Source organism: Bombus terrestris, chromosome 4, assembly GCF_910591885.1.
Source record: "Bombus terrestris chromosome 4, iyBomTerr1.2, whole genome shotgun sequence".
NCBI lineage: Eukaryota > Metazoa > Arthropoda > Insecta > Hymenoptera > Apidae > Bombus > Bombus terrestris.
In genome coordinates, this window is record NC_063272.1 from 3,592,646 (window position 1) to 3,611,237 (window position 18,592).

An 18,592-nucleotide genomic window follows, 5' to 3' on the forward strand; every position below is an offset into this window, starting at 1 on the left:
AGAGAGAGAAAAAGGCAACAGGCAAAAGTTCACAGTTTTTCACCGTACACGTTGACCGAAGAGAAAGGCTTTATCGCTGTGCATTGTTACGCGGCACGCTTCATTTCGAATGGGCAGAGCTTGTAATGGCTCTTCCATTACGGATTTATGAACGAAATTGAAAAGGCCTGTACCGGGTTGAGGGGTGGAGAAACGTGAGAGGGGATCATGGAAGGGTTGGTACACGCCAATTTCCCGGATATCACGGGAACGAAGCTCTCGCGTTCGCTTCGTCAGCAATTTTCGACAGCGCGGGGGTGGCGCTGATTAAAACGACGGCTTTCCGATAAAAGCACAAAATTCCCGCGAATTTCGCGACCCAAAACCAGCCTTGTTTCTGCAATCAACTGCATTGCCGTTTCACTCGATAGCGATCGATGACATCAACCGCGCTCAGGACGGGCTTAAAACAGCGACAGAACGAAGGGGGCGAGGGAATGGGGATGCAAGGGGTTGGAAATTCAGCGGCGAGAACGAAATTATGCAGGCAACCAGGGGAAATCGTTCATCGATTTAATTTTACACAGTTTGATCTGTGTGGATACACAGTAGGGAATAAATAGAAGCTTTCTTCGATCTTTCATGGGAATTTTAAATTTTTTAATGGAATATTTTTTTTTAGTAATGTGTTAGTAATTTCATTAGTGTTGTTTGTTATTTTATGTTATGTTTGGTTTTTATAGACAATTTATTCGTGAATTTAGATTCTGTTTCTTTTTTTAGTTTGCTTTAGCACATTGTGGACTATAGAATTTGTGCAAAGTTTTGCGTCTATGGCCGAGGTAGTGTATCCTAATTTTCATAAAATGTGGTTTTCAATCTACTCTTCTGTAAAAACAAAGGAGTATTCTCCATTTTTAACATCAGAATCGATTACTATGGTTTTCTGATTTTTTGTCTTCTTGTTGATCTAATATTCATATCATCTGAATCAGAACTGTATTCTGTGGAACTATCATCATCCGAATAACTAATATTGCCACTCGACAATCAAAGCATAAAATTGCATGACATTTACCGAAAATTTCTTCTTCTCTTGTAATAAAATTATATTTATAACACGTGAAAGATCAAAAAAAAGCTTAACATAACCAAATGTGAATGATAAATCATCACAAATTTTATAACGAACTTCATTAATTTTAAGCTCTGTATATATATCTCCAACCAACAATGTATTAATAATGAAATTTTCGATACTGAAACACACCTGAAGTCTTAAAACAGTTGTTATATTTACTTCATAATTGAAAATAATTATAGATGATTTACGTCGTAATGCAATTTAATTTAATGCTTGAAACGATAAAGAATCTATATGTAACTACCGACATATTAACAATTATATTAAGGCATACGTGCAATTTAAAATATATAGTCAACATTAAATACTAATATTTTATTAAGAATAGGAAATATCCTAAAAATGTTAAGCAAATATGCATGTGTAAGACGATGAAACTTTGGTTCTGGTTATTCATAATGTTACCAAAGTTGTACAATCTTTCTGTCAAATTATAATTGTTTAGTAAACACATAATTTAATCCTTAAATGCATAATAATGTAATTCGGCAACATAATTTAGCAGATATACATTTCTAGTATTTTACCAGTATTTGAATATATTTAATACCACAGACAATACATACTGGAGTGTGTGTAGTAAAATATCGTTGTAACGGAATAAATGGAGTTTCTATATCCAGACAAAAATTAGTTTTTGTTTCATAGTTTTTCTGCGCTATAAATCTACTATGTCTTTTTTTACATTTACAATATTACAATGCTTATATTTAGGATGTTAAAATACTTTAAAAATCGTATTACGCAACTAACAGAATATGCAATACGATTTTGGTGACCTTAGAATAATGTTGCCAAGGTCAGCATTCCGAACAACTTTTCCATATACATGTTACCACCAATCGGTCATAGTTGCTGAGATGTTCACAGAAAACTCCAATAGAATTTAAGTTTCTATGTTACGATTACATTTTATTCTGGAATAGGCGGCCGAATTTTTATATGGTTCAATCTATCGATGAGAAAAATAACCAAAAAGTAATGGATTATGGATTGGGTTAGAGTAGTATACAATGCTAACGTGAAATAATTTTCGATAAATTTATTGATATATGGAATATTGTATTTGACCTTTAATTCATCAAAATAATGGACACAAAATGTATACATACATATCCTCTACATGCAACCTAGTGATAACAATAAATTTACAAAATCGAATAAAATAAAAATTAAATCACGCTAGTGTTATTGGCGGCCTCACGGCACGACTCGGCGGCGATTATTAATCTAGATCATCCTACAACCCATTGATTTATCTTTTTTTATTTTTATTAAAGATGATTAACATCAATAAATTGTTTAGGTTGGGCTGTGTAAAAAGGCAGCCACTTATGTGTAAGAATAAAGTGCAATGGGAACTACAGTTAATTGAAGTTAATATCTCGGAAATTAATGTCGAGCGATATTAATTTTATAACTTCATAACATGTATTGGGAGAAGCTGTTCAGAATGATAATCTTGACAACCTATTTCAAGGTCATAAAAATCGGCGAGGTCTGTCCTCATGTAAATAATTACGTATACAAGATATGATATACAACAATGAAATAGATATAAAAAAAATTATTTTTGAATGATTTTATAACACACTAAATCCACAGTTCTGCCCGAGCAGCCGAGCTAAACGAATGTATGAAACAGTGCTCTAGTGAAAGTGCGGCAAGTGGGGAAAATAAAGTGACTAACTACAACGCCCATCGCCAAATGGTGGAAAATCCAAAATGCAACAGCAAATACCATCAATAAAAATAACAAGCAAAGGCGAAACATATTTCATAAACAGAGCTACAAATACAACAAATCTAAGACAATCACTAAACGAAGATCAGGAGTGCTCAGCTATAAATGAAATAGAAATGGAAACATCACAAAATAATGAGGAGAATAAAATCAACAACGAACTAACCTACCAGGATGAAAGCCAGAAAGTGGTAACTTTCAAGAAAAAACGTAAAATAACTCCAGGCACAAATGCCGCACGAAAACTAGATATAGAAAATCAGCGATGGCTGCAAGAATTACCATTAAGAAACTCCTTCAGCTAACGGAAGAAATAGACGCTGACCCGACAAGTGAAACCACAACTCATTCAACTCCCATTGCAAAACCACCACCAATATTTCTTGAGGCCCAAATAATAGACCCGCTTATTAATCTACTAAACAATATAATCGGGAAGGATAACTACACGATAAAACAAACAAAATTAGAACAAGTAAAAATTCAAACAAACGGCCCAGAAATTTATAGGAAAGTGATAAAAGCATTAAAGGGAAAAAATGCTATATACCACACGTATCAGCTCAAAGCGGAAGGGAGCTACAAAATAGTTATAAGAGGTTTGCATCCAAAAATCAACACAAAAAAATTAAATGAATTAGCAAAAATTGGCCAACAAGAGCAATAAACAATATAACGAGATACGATACGAAGGAATCACTACCATTATTCTTAATAGAATTTAAGTTTTTACTTGAACCCAGAACCAATAACAAGGAAATTTATGAAATCAACACAATAGTAACAGTGGAGCCACGACACTACAAAAAAGATATACCACAATGCATGCGGTGCCAACAATACGCCCACACAAAAAATTATTGTAACAGAAGCCCGGCATGTGTTAAATGTGCAAAAAATCATTTAACAATACACTGTCCATACACAGAAAAAATAGAAGAAGTTAGATGCTATAACTGTAACGGAAACCACCCAGCCAGCTATAAAGGATGTGAAATCAGGAAACAATTACAACGTATACTGTTTCCGCCGCTACGAAACAGAACATGCAATAACTTACAAGCGCAACAGGACAGCACAAAATCTGAGACAACACCAAATTCACAGTACGCAGTGAACACTAACCACAGTAACACCAACACCTTTGGTAGCCGAAGCCAGGAGCAAGTAATCAGCCAATCGCCACCCTCTGACAACCAATATCACAACAACATCAGCAACGACACTACAGAAATCAAGGAACTTCTCAAACAATCCATCAAAAACACCGAAATGCTAACTAGAATGATAAGCGAACAAAACGCAGTTCTCAGACAGCAAACGCAACAAATCATAGTCATGCTATAACTGCTTACAAACGTGCTAAGCAAAAAATAAAAACGGACATGTTGAAAATAGCAACCTGGAACTCAAACGGCCTACAACAACGGACACTAGAAACTAAAACATTCCTGTATAACAACAATATCGACATATTACTTATTTCAGAAACACACTTCACTCCAAAAAGCTACATGAAAATACCATACCATACCATATATGATAACAAACACCCCTCAGGAAAAGCGCACAAAGAGACCGCAGTGATAATAAGAAACGATATAAAACACCATTTACGCAGCCAAGTTAATAAGGAATATATACAAGCAACCACCGTTACAGTTCAAACTAGCAGCAACTACTTCCAGTTGTCAGCATTATATGTACCACCGCGACACAAAATGACATCACAAATATGGGAAGAGTACTTCCAACATTTAGGGGACAAGTACATCGCAGCGGGAGACAACAACTCAGAGCACACGCTATGGGGATCAAGAATTACTACACCTCGGGGTAGAATCCTGGAAAAATACATCAGAAACACTAACCTCAATATATTATCCCACAGGTAGACCGACATACTGGCCGACAGACCTGAGCAAAATACCTGACCTACTCGATTTTGCAGTTACAGGGAGATTAAACACAAATAAACTAAAAATAACACACAACCTCGAGCTTAACTCCGATCATACACCCATAATAATTGCATACAGAAACAAACCAATACTTTATAGCAATCTAGAAACACTATGTAATAAAACTACCAAATGGCAAACTTTTAAAGAAATAATCGAGAGCAAAATAAACTGCTACATCCCATTGAAAACTCCCGAATACATCTAACAGGCAGTAACAACATTGACAGGAACAATCCAAGAAGCAGCAAGGACAACCACTACACTTGAACCAATCAGCAGACAAATAAAAATAATTCCGCAAGAAATACTTGAAAAAATTAGAGAAAAAAGAAAAGCGAAAGCAAAATGGCAAAAACATAGAACACGAGAAAACAAAAAACACCTAAACAAACTTGCAAAGGAAATAAAAAACAAAATAAAAGAGTACAACAATAACGAATTCACAAAGTTCATAGAGACATTCTCTGCACACGAGAACTTCAACTACTCCCTATGGAAAGCCTCGAAAAAAATAAAGAAGCCAATAAAGCCAGTCCTAGCAATCAGAAAAACAGATAACACATGCGCAAGAAGCAACGAAGAACAAGCTGAAGAATTCTTCAACCACCTTTGCAACACATTTACACCACACAATATCAACAACAGCAACCTCAAATGTCATACGGATGCGCAAACCACTAGTACCTCAACTGACAAGCAATACACTATACCTAAAACAACAGCACAAGAAATTAGAAACATAATCGATAAAACAAAAAACAACAAAGCACCAGGAATCGACCTAATCAATGGCAAAATCTTGAAAAACCTACCGTCAAAAGCGATAAGACTAATGACAATAATATTCAATGCAATACTAAGAATCCAATACTTTCCCAAACCATGAAACTAGCACAAATCAAAATGTTACCTAAACCAGGCAAAGGCCCACACCAAACTGCATCTTATAGACCAATATCACTGCTTCCAGTATTTTCCAAAATACTGGAAAAAATAATATACGACCGCATAAAACCAATAATAGAGAAGGAAAAATTAACACCGGATTACCAATTTGGATTCAGAAACAAACACTCCATGATAGAGCAAATACACAGACTCATTAACGAAATAATACTAGCACTAGAAAACAAGCAATACTGCGCAGCCCTCTTTGTGGACATCGAGAAAGCATTTGACAAAATAAACCACGAAAGCCTACTACAAACAATCAGAAAACAATTCTCGGAGCAAATACACCAATTAATAAAATCTTACTTAAGCAGCAGAACCTTCGTAATAAAAATTAAGGACACATACTCCGAAGTTAAAGACATCAATGCAGGGGTTGCGCAAGGAAGTGTCTTAGGTCCAATACTATACACATTATACACGGCTAACATACCAATAACAAAATATTGACATTCGTGGACGACACAGCTATACTTGTCAGGCACACTAACCCAGAAACAGCAGTCAAATTACTACAAGAACATATCACAAACATAGAAAAGTGACTCCAAGAAAAACAAATAAAAGCAAACCCCAATAAATGCAACCATATTACATTCACACTGCGAAAGCAGATACCACCAAATATCCTTCTGAACGGCACGCACATAACACAAACAAAGCAAGTCAAATACCTAGGACTCCACTTAGATACGCAACTCACATGGAAACAGCATACTAAATCAATAATAGACAAAATACAGACAACAAGGAGACAAATGCATTGGCTAACAAGTCGAAAATCCAAATTGAGCATAGAAAATAAATTCAGAATATACAAAACGATCATAAAACCAATCTGGACATACGGAACACCACTATGGTGGGCAGCAGCAATGAGCCATATAAACAAAATAGAGACAATGCAAGCTAAAATTCTTAGAACGATAGTAAACGTACCATGGTACGTTATAAATGAGGACATACGGAGGGACCTGGGAATCCCAACAGTTAAGGAAGCAATCAGCTACTATGCGGAAAGATACAAGGCAAGAATAGCAACACACCCAAACCGGCTAGCTGCGGTAACGTTCAACACCTTAAATATGGAAAGAAAGCTAAAAAGGAAACACCCAGCAGACCTCACAAAGGATATAACCTAGCAAAGGCGAGGATTGTACCCCGCTGGGGGTAACCACCAACATGTTAATATAACTGCTAAAAAATTCTATCAAATGTCCAAATTGGACAAATTGTCAATATAAAGAAATAAATAAAAAAAAAAAAATTCTTAAATGTCCTGTTCCCTCTAGAAAAATCATTCAGCGGTGAAAATACTGAATCATAAAAGTGAGATTTTTGGTACAAAGAAATTAGAAGACCCAAATGTTGTTATTATTAGAAGAGAAATATCCGATAAATAGTTCAATTAATATATACAAATTATATAATACAATTTCCCAAAATACCAATATATATATATTTATTCCATTATATAAGTATTCCAATTAAACGAAACAAATTTAAACACAATAAAATAAATAGTATCTGAAAAATTCTTTTCTAAATACTTACTTTTTTTCTATGAAGTATTTACTTTTACGACTAATCAAAGTCGAAACGCAAAACCAAGTCACTCCGGAAATTTCTTTCGCAAAAGATTATCACCACCAATTATCATCGTTAACTCCTTAATCAAATTTAACTCCTTATCTTGTGATTTTCTCAGTTCATATTTAAATGAATACAAATCAATTATTATACAGTCAGTCACAAAAGTCTACATACTCCTTTAGATATAAAATATTATAAAATATTATAGTAAAATTAATAGAAATGTTAGCGCTACAAATTTTTTTGGCACATTAAGGCACACATTGTTAAAATGTAACGCAATTTATTAATTTTCACCTTTATTAAAAAAGAAAACATACAAGAATTGTATTTTCGAGCTTTCGCGAGGAGACGCGGTCGCGAGAAAATGCGTCAACGGGAGTCGTAAATTCCCGTTACGATTGTAAGAATCGACACCACGAATAGATCGATCCCCTTATTCTGTTGAGATAATAGGGGTGATTGATGAGATATAACACTGCGATTAACAAGGTTATAAAATTTGTATTTCCAACACTTAATACATTGAGGAGTTACACCGTTACGTATGATATAAATGACGTAGACGATACTTTGACATACGACACTCCGATAGATGAGCACCGAATGTTCTTTCGTAATAGAGCAAGGCCCTCGTGATGTAACAAAATAGCAATTGAACAGACTGACTTTTCGTTCTCATGCAATTACGGAGGAAAGCTCGGTGTGGGTGTGGTTTTTTGAACGAAGAATATAAAATACAATATTACAAAAATTACATACATCTCTTATATCTAAATTAAATCGTAAAAATAATATTATATTTAATTAATATTATGTTAATATTATGTTAATATTTAGGCTAATATAAGGCTTAATATTATGTTAATATTTTGTAAGCCTTCCCCTCATCTTATGTAAGCATCAATAATGATCTGCTAACTTTTTGGCGTTGAAAAATTAACGATTTTGTAATTTCGGATATAACTTTATCTAAAGATTTTGTGTTAAATGTTTTAATTTTTATAATTATTCTCCAAAATACATTAATAAATACCTAATAAAAATACAATATGCATGAATTATCCATATGCATAAATTTTCAAATTAGATTTCTCGAAAACTAAGCCCCGAACAAAAAATTTTATTTTATACTTTTTTTTATATAAATTATTTTATAAAAAAATTATTTCGTGCCCGCTTATATTATTATTCAATAAATTAAACTTTTTATTAAATCAGAATTATAACTACTGCAACGATTATGATTTAATAGGTACGATAACCTAACACTTAACTAGTATCATTGGGTGATATGTGAACAATTTGAATTGGATTTAAGATTAGGCTATTTAATTTCCAGATATTTAAGTTTAATTTATATTTTACATATTACATCTTAGATGCCATTGATGATTTTTATTACAAAAAATACAAAATATAAATTAAAAAACGTATTCTACAATTAAATAATGTAAGCTAGATTATTAAATTGTTGAAGATACCTATAAAAGTTTAAAATAAGGCAAGGTTAATCACAACCATCATCAATAAGACAAGACATTCGCCAGTAACAACCAAACAACAATAGCAAGTATAATCCACCGCTATAACCAAAAAATAAAACAAATATAAGAAGTTCAGAATGCTAAAGCTTAACTATTGTGAATTATAAACACAAAAAAAATGTTAATATATTGCAGTAACGAAAAAACAGATTTTGATGTACGTAATTTTTTATTAAAATCAACAAGTATACTAATGTTATTAGATTATATGACATTATATTATATAAAATATATATAAATTATATATACATTACATTATAAAAAATTCTTTTTAATTTCATTAAATTTTGTAGTTACTGCCATGTGTATATAAGAAATAAATGCACTTTTTTATTTATTTCTTTTTATTCACAATTTGTCCAATTTGGACATTTGGTAGAATTTGGTAGAATAGAAATAAATGCATACATACATTTTCGAATGATACGTGTATTGATTCAAAAGACTATCATGGATTGAAGATTGTAAATGTAATTTAATAGACACTTTAAGCCCACGATGTACATTTGATTCATGTATGTGTTGCATTAAACATCAATATATCACTATTTGCAAAAAGTACCTGCTCTTAACTGATCAATATACCAGCAAATGCACTAAAAAGCAATACCAAGCCATCAGAAATAATAGATAACTTTTCAAAAACTAATATAAAAGTCTTACGAAATAGGAGAGACAATAAACTCATAATTCGCTAAAAAAGAGAACAAACAAGAACTATCATACCATCGAGATTTCACCGACAGTCGGCAATGCGTTGTAATCGGTTTGACGATTTGTTAGGATCATGCCGCCAAGGAGAAGGCGCTGCAGACTATGTCGAGCATGTCGAGCGCCCAGATAGTATCAGCTGGGAGTGCGATACACAACAAGATGCCCCCCGCCCTCGTGGGGCCCCTTGCCCTTCATGCTTCCACCCCTGTCTCCTATCCCGGAGCGGTAAGTCCCGATCACGGAGCACCCCTTGGAACAAATTTTTTTTCTGTTTGAACAGTCTATTTTTTCTGTTTACATATTATGCAACCAGAAAAATACTCCAGAGAAAAAAAGTAAAAAAAGGAGCCACGAGCTTTGGGGTGAGACGACGAGACACGCTTGCTCGACACGATACGTAAAGAGAGAAAGATTCAACTAAAAACCACAGATTTCTTTTCTTTTTCACACTAGCACTAAACTGAGGATGTTTATGCAAATTTGTGTTTTATTAATTTAATTAAGGAAATGGAAACTAAGCAGAAATTTTTAGCAAGGATATACTATACAAAAGTATACTTTGGATATTTTATATATTTTTGCATATTATGTGCATTCTGTGTATTTTTGCAACACTGAATTTTTCATAAATGCATAAACATTCGCAAACTAATCATCACTATATTGCGGATTTTTGTATAAATTTATATCTTTGTAAGTGTAAAAAAAAGATAGATATTCTAAATATTTATTTCGAATATTTTATATATTAATTGTATGCTATACATTATGTACTTTTAAATTTTCCGCCCATGCATAAACATCCGCAGGTTATTTATTCATCTATATCACTACGATCGTTAGGTCAATCATAATTTTCAAGGTGGAGATGTATTACATGTATACATAGAAAAGAGGTAACACGAAAGTTGATTTAGAAAATAAAATGTGTTCTTGATCAACGACGCTTGCGATCTCTCGATCATCTCTTGCCCCTCGTAATCGCTTTTATTTTTCGTTGGACGAACGATCGGTGTCTCGTCGTCTTGAGGATGTAAACTTTGATTGCTATCACACACATTGTCAGTTTGGCTTCTTCTTTGACATCGTATCTGTTTTCTTTTCATTCTAACCGCTTCGCCCTGTAACCGTCTCTAATCCGCTTGCGAAAGGCCGATCACACGTGTGTGATTTTGTTTAAACTCACTTCACCTACTTTTTTTAAATATCTCGTGGATAACATGCACATACACGTAGTAGAAGAAAATACTCTCGTATTTGTTCTCCGATCTTTTTGCTTCAATATCCAGGAATTACTCGTTCAAACATCTCTAAAATTATTATTAATCAATTATTATCAATTCATACAACAATGCTTATTCAAAAACATACTTTGTTTCTTTTATCTCTGGAGGACTTGACCAATCATTATTTTAAATTTATCTCGTTCCTCATATATAAATTTGTATAACAATTCATTTTATTGTATGATAAAAAATGGTAAAAGTATAAAAATTGAAATTCTATACAAACGATACAAATAACCTCCTCACTTTTTCTAAATTCAATTCTTTAGTTCCTTAATTTTCACCTTTACATATACATCTACATACAAGTACACAATTACAATTTCTATCTTTTTTTCTTATCCAGTCGGCTGCTGTTCTTCCTAATCTTCTTCTCATTTGCCTTGCAGCTTACTATTGTCACTTAAAAAAAGAAGAACATTACAGGACAATAATATTAGCGGACTGTAAGAGGACAGTATTTACACGACTTTGAAATTACCATCTCCACCTTCGATTACTCTCCTTATTCTTCCTGCTGTTTCTCTCTCTCTCTCTCTCTCTCTCTCTCTCTCTCTCTCATGGGAGCTTATGCGAAAAAAACTAACCATCCTCATATAAATGGAACCCCCTTGCTCTCTGCTGCTACGCCCCTGGGGGCCCTTGTTGTGTATTGTTCAATTTGTCCGTTGCTCTATCTTTTTTACGTATGTATATCACCTGGGCATATATACACATACATATACGAGTGTGCGTATTGTATATGAAATTTTTGGACATTAATTACATGTTTTGAGGCGTCGTTGTGTCTTACCAAACTGTCTTTCTCTCTTCACGTAATACAGTTACTATTTATATAAAATAGTATATATATATCCTATATGTATTATATATATATATCCTTCATTGTTATGCGCGTACGTTTCTGTTATACATATATTTTTTTATTTTGTTGTAATTTAATTTTTCGTGCATTTAGTATTATGTTCATTTCTTTTAGTAAATTTTTCTGTGCCCTACTGCAAAGTGTGACGATGACTGCTCACCCAAGGGCTCGATGGCTTAGAAAGAAAAATGAAATCTCTTCCTGCTATTACATTTCGGAACCTACAAACTGCATTGTTTGATATGTTCAATTAATATTTCTAATTAGTGGATCATAAGTTACAATAGCGAGCATGTAAATAGAGAAGGCTATGCCAAATTTAAGACTGACTAACCAATAAGATTTGTACTAAAAGAATTGTGAAGTACATGAAAAGATATATACTTAATGCAAGGAAGAAAAATTCATTTAAACTCCCAAAACTGTACAGTTGTAAAACTATTAATTAGGATTGATTATTTCGATTACTATGATAGTTCCAATGTTGATTTAGTTTATAGCTATTATTCAGAATAGAAATTTAAAAAATTTCCATATACGTGTATAGTACTTTAAAAACTACGAGAAATATATTTAAAACTTCTGTATTATTAGAAAAACATAGAAAAAACTCATCATAATATTTATAATTAAGCACTTATTTACAATTAGTAAGTTTCTTATTTACACGCTCGTCATTGTATGCTTCCAATAAACAGTATGCATTATTGGTTGACAACAATTACTCAGAAATTTTTTTATATATACATAAATATATTTGCACATCAGCGTTCATTTTATTTTAATATTTGTATATCAAAGATTTATATGTATGAATTAATATTAAATTTATTGCGGTGAGACTGTAAAATACAAAGAGTAACCAAAAATTCAAAATATTTAGAAAGAAATACTTTTTATATATATAAAGCTTAAATTATGATCCACGGATCGAAAATACTTTTCTAGAAAGTTGAACGTGTTGAACATGTTAGATATACGTATAATAAAATTTATCTTGCAAAAGTCAGTATCACAATACAGCATTAGAAACTGGAAGATACGTCATTTTCTCTTTCAAGATCAACAACTAACATGTTCGAAGCTATTTTAGTTTCGTGAAATTAAGAAGTCATGGAATATATAGTATATATACAATTGGTACGGAAAGTATTTGCCATATTTAGATTACGGATTTTAATATAGTTATGAGAAATACGTAAAATGCAAATAATTTATAAAAATGCATAAAATATTCAAAATATAGTAATTTCTATAATATTCAGTAAATAAGACTATTTTCTATCTAAATTCTATTTTCTTAATTATATTCATAAACATGTAAATAGGCAGAAAAATCCGCAGTCTAGTCACATATAGAGCCACCTAGAACCAAAGGGATGCATGTGACATTTCCTTGTATATCGAAAAGATTGAGTTTGAAATTCAAAGCTGTTAAAAAAATTCCACGTAAAGTCATGAAAATGAAGTTATATTTAATGCTTGACATATAGTATACACAAATTTCTAACAAATTACATCTTTTAGTTTATGCGTAATATAAATTACTTGCATCCCTTTGATACGAACTTATTATTTGTTTAACAGGTAATTTTTCTAGTTGGATTACTTAAATTATTTACAATATTATATTTAACGATTTAACTAACTGTTTCTGTTCTTAATTCGAAAATGTCAAAAGTAACACTTGCATCTCTTTGGCTCTAGTGCTTCATACTTTAATCGAGGCATTTTCAACAACCTGTTCTTTTCTGAAGGAATGTTTCTTAATATGATTTCAAATATACAAGAATTGAAAAGTTTAGGGTGATTTTATAGTTATTGATTTTATAGTTATGGAAGACAATGCAGTAAAAATTATAAAATCCAGTGCAGACGAGCAGTTTGCGTCAACGCGTCACGCGTCGCAGCAATTTGCCACAATGTTTACGCGTCCAATTTTTCTTTCAATTTACAAGAGCGTTTTGCGTTAATTTGCCACAGCATTTTGCGTTTGCTTTCATATTGTATATTTGTTTAGTTAGAATTTATCTGTGGACACGGTAATTCGTTACCAAAATTATTAAAAACTGCGTTTTCTTTATTGTGTTATATGTGTTGTTTAAGGCTATATCAATCAATGACAAGGAGAAAATATTGAATACATTCCTTTATTACTGACATGAGGTAATTATTTTCATATGACCCTAAAATCTTTTGATGAATTAAGTGCAAAAAGTAATATAATAGCCACAAACCGCTCGTATGAAAAGATTGGGTTATATAAATTAATATAAAGCAATATACTATCGAGTGTCAGCATTTCGTTCGTGGCCAAGCAGTCCGAACGTCTGTTTTGATGGACGCAAACTCACTGCCTATAGTTGCCGTTCAAAGTTGCATCCCGTGTAAACTGCTTCATACAAATATATGCTGTTCCAAAAAGTAGTAGCAAATTGCAACGACACGGCGCAGCGCGACGCAGCGGTAATGCTGACGCAAATCGCTCGTCTGCATCAAGCCTAAGTGTATTCACCTTATATCTTACAAACTATTGTTTCACTAAGAAATGAGAAAGGCAAATAAAATCACATCGTGAAGATGTATTCAAAATTTTTCCCCGTAAACAGTTCATCAATTAGAGTAATATGACTTTTATTTAATAAAGAAAAATAATCATAAAAATAAAAGTGAATATCTATGTGATTAAAAAAACAAATATATGCAAATACTAACCGTAACCATCGTAGTGCTTGAATGGCGAGACGCTTGGTAAATTTGTTCAGCGTTACAAAGGGAAAAAAGCAGATGTCCTGTTTTCAGCAATTCTGGCAACCGGGTCTGCAGCCAGGAACGTCACAAGATGTCAAACCGTTTTCGCAGCCGGCGTATACCGGAAAACCAGCGACAGCGGTTTCAAGCGGTGACATGGTCCAGGCTCAACCACCCCCGCCCTGGGAAGGACGTGCCATCGCAACCCATAAGCTTAGGCTTGTAGAGTTCTCGGCCTACATGGAGCAACAGAGAGACCAGGATATTGTAAGTACTCCTGCGCAAAATAAAATGGCCGCAAATATTCAGCTTGACTGTCAGATGAATGGTCATTTGCTTCGTACAGAAAGTGGAAAAAAGTACGGATGGTAAAAATGAAAACGAATTAAACTTTCAATTCCTATAATTCAAAATTCCGGTAATTTTTATCTTGAGTGTTGCAAGATAACAAACTTTAAGAATTTATTTTGAGATATATATAAAATACAGTCAGACCTTAATAATTCGAATCTCAAGGTACTTTGAAGAGGTTTTGATTTATCGAATTTTTGGAACAAAAGAAATCTTTTCAAACAAAAACAGCTTATAGAGGAATTCTACAAAGATTAAAATTTTCCGAATTGTAGAGTTTCAAAGAAGACAAATTCAACTTTTAAAGACCAATTATTTACTTAAAAAGATAAATTATAGTTTACATCGCATAGGATATATGTGAAGAAATACGATTTTTCATCGTAACGTATACTTACCTATTATCGAATTGTAAAGACAACAGATTTATAGACATGCACTTTGACTTGCAAAAGTTAAGCTTCTTAAATTCGAGTCAAACAGGTAAAACATCATACCTAAATGCGTAACAAATAATTCAAGGTAAAGTATGATTATATGTATTTCGATCTATAAAGGTTTTTGAATTATAGACGATCCGAGTTAGATTCGATTACATAATTTTCAGAAGTATCAAGGAAAAAATGATTAATTGATTAGAATTTTGTATTCATGTAAGATTATAATGCAATATACATGTTGTACGCATAAATAATGTAAATATAGAGATGGATTTTCTAAAAAACGAAAATTTGTTTAAACAAATTTTATTCTTTATTATTGATGCATGTTTATATAAAGAATAATATCTTGTTCGATAGTGCTACATTTTGCATGATATCCTTATGTTATCATTTTTGTATAAAAAGCGTATATAAATATATGTATATATTCGTTAAATAAACAATTTTTCTTAAATTGATATTATTCGTTAGATGTTGTTGAACACATGTTGAACAACAATTACGTTCTTTTAAAATGATATATAAAATGATCTATAGAAACAAAAATATTTGTTGAGAGAAAAAAAAGTTTGGAAAATTGGTATGATGAAGTCGGATATTTTCGTTGATGTTACAACCTAACAATGTAAATACCAAAAAAATGGAAACGATAATCCAGAGACATAGAGAGAATGATAGTATTATACATATGTAGTATTAAATGTATAAATTCCTTACAATTCAGAATTTCAAACGAAATAATAATTTTCAAATGTTTCTAATAAATTCTCAGGTGTACCATATTTTCTGCTAAATTATAGCCTTGTAAATGTTCACAGATTATAGAGATTCAAATTACACTGTATTATAAAATAAATAAAATATGGTGCTTGCAGGTGCCAATGGGAATTGAAAAATTAAATCCTGTTAAAGTCATTGAATTATTTTGGATTCGATCTTTTTCTTCTTTTGCTTTTTGAATTTTTTAATCTTGAGGTAATTAAAATCGGAGATTTTAGAAAAAGTTGTTAACTCTCTCGCGGATTATACATACCATACATACTATACGTACATACATGTTATACATACTATATCATGAATATTTTTTTACATATTACATTATTTTCGTCTATCTTATATATTTTATCCTACATATCTTGGATATTTTTACATATTCTACATATACATATACTCTATACATTTTTGTACATTTAACAGTCAAGTAATAACTAAACTTATTCAAAAAGTAAAATCACCATACATTCATAAATCAATCATTCATAGTTTGATAGAATAATAACAATGTAATTTTAAGGGTAATAAATATTTTATATCATCTTTAAATGTAGCTTTTATACTAATAAATATAAAATATTTTAGTGAATCAAACATGACCCAGCTTTCATCGTTCATACATACAGATTCATTAGAACTAAAAATTAGAAAAACTTTTTAAAGGAATAAAAATATGATCGAAAAAAACATGATTGAAGAAACAATTAGATAGAAAAAATCTTAGACTATAAAAAGTTTACAAGAATAACATATATTACGATAACGTATAATGAACAAAACTTCTTATTTTTATAATATGAATCCTTATTTCATTCAATGTTTATAAACGACCGAGGGAAAAAATTGTAATAGTACTACTTACATACATTGTATTATACTTGTAATCTCTATTTTTCTTTATAGAAAATATATTGTATATTTGAATAAACGTGTCAAAAATGCTTTTATTTATGATAAATGCTTTCCAAACATCACATTTAACGATTTATATATTGATGTATATGTGAAATTAAATAGCAAAACTATTAATTAAATAATATACAAGGTGACTCGATGTACTTGTTCCGCAAAATGATACTGGTATATTCTATAATTAAAAATAAGAAAGAAATATTATATAAATATAAACTTATATCAGAAAAAAAAATTATATAAGAAAAACAACATATTGATAACATTGGGAAACATATTGACGATATTTCAATTAACTGTCTTTCATAAAACTAGAATATAGGTGTACATATATCTATGTACAATAAAAATTGAAATCACACCATTCCTACTTCAATTTTTTTTAATCTTTTTACAACATCTCGGTTGAAACTATCTGCCGGTATAAAAGAGAAACTATGAAAACAGTTATACCACTTAACAAATCGTATATTCAACGTTACATCCAGATTAACGGGAGCTTTTTTCCATCTGTACGAAGTAGTCGCGATAAAGTCGAATAGTTATTCGCTCATTACGAGTTCTCAAAGTGTTGGCTGATATTTAAAGCGAGACGAAGACTAAATTACCGCCGTTAAATTAATGCTTGGAGTAATCAAGGATAGGCGTTGTTGACCGAAAGTCGCAATTTTATCCCGACAAACAATTCGAATTGTTTTTTTTTCCCGTCTTTTTCCTTTACAGTACCACAAGCACCTGTTCGTCCACATAGGAGGATCCGCGACTTACGCGGATCCATTGCTAGAGGCTGTTGATGTCAGGCAAATATATGACAAATTCCCAGAGAAAAAGGGCGGTCTGAAGGAACTTTACGACAAGGGACCACAGGCGGCCTTCTTCCTGGTTAAATTCTGGGCTGATCTCAATACGAACATTCAGGACGAGGCTGGAGCCTTCTACGGCGTAACAAGCCAGTAAGTAGTGAAACGCTTAATTAATAAAGATCTAAAACAAACCAGGGTTATCTCCCACAGTAATTTACTAATTGAAGTTCATAAAAACATGATAAGTTGGTACATTTCTTTCATTTTTTGATTTTAATGTCACTTTATGGTTACATAGGAGAATTAAGGACATATAATGGCTCATGAAATTATTTGAACTTTTTTGAAAATTGAGATACCTTGAACAGAAATTTAAGATAAATTAAAAGTCTTTTGTTTCTGTTAAAAGAAGACAAACATAGGCGAATGTAATTTTTATTACGAGTCTTTAATTGTCCTGTTTGTCACTTAATGGAACTTTTAATTTTTCTTGCAGCACGCATTAAATGAAATAAGCAATATCTTTTGTAAAACAACTGCTAGTATTTTTCCATGATTAGATTTGAGGTATACATGATAAAAGAAATACAATGAAAACATAGATTAGGGCATTAATAGATGAAACAAATCATTAATATTACAGTTATACGCATTCTACAGAAACTGCTTAAATCTTAGACGGCAATGACATTTATGAACTGATAAATAAGATTTTTTTATACACCTTTTATAGTTTTTTTTACACAATCGAGAAAGAACATTCAATTCTCT

The 18,592-nt window shown here is 31.9% G+C and overlaps 1 protein-coding gene across 8 annotated transcripts in view; it reads left to right on the forward strand.

Annotated features, from left to right (window-relative positions):
• LOC100646289 (protein scalloped) overlaps positions 1-18,592 on the forward strand; it is a 340,073-nt gene that overhangs the window by 315,266 nt on the left and 6,215 nt on the right. For 7 of the 8 annotated variants that reach the window (XM_048405341.1, XM_048405340.1, XM_048405339.1 and 4 more), the window contains 3 exons: positions 9,706-9,861; positions 14,590-14,805; positions 17,742-17,971. In XM_048405341.1, the coding sequence (XP_048261298.1) occupies positions 9,706-9,861; positions 14,590-14,805; positions 17,742-17,971 (602 nt within the window). The remainder of the gene's footprint in view (positions 1-9,705; positions 9,862-14,589; positions 14,806-17,741; positions 17,972-18,592) is intronic. The other variant, XM_048405347.1, reaches the window with a different exon arrangement.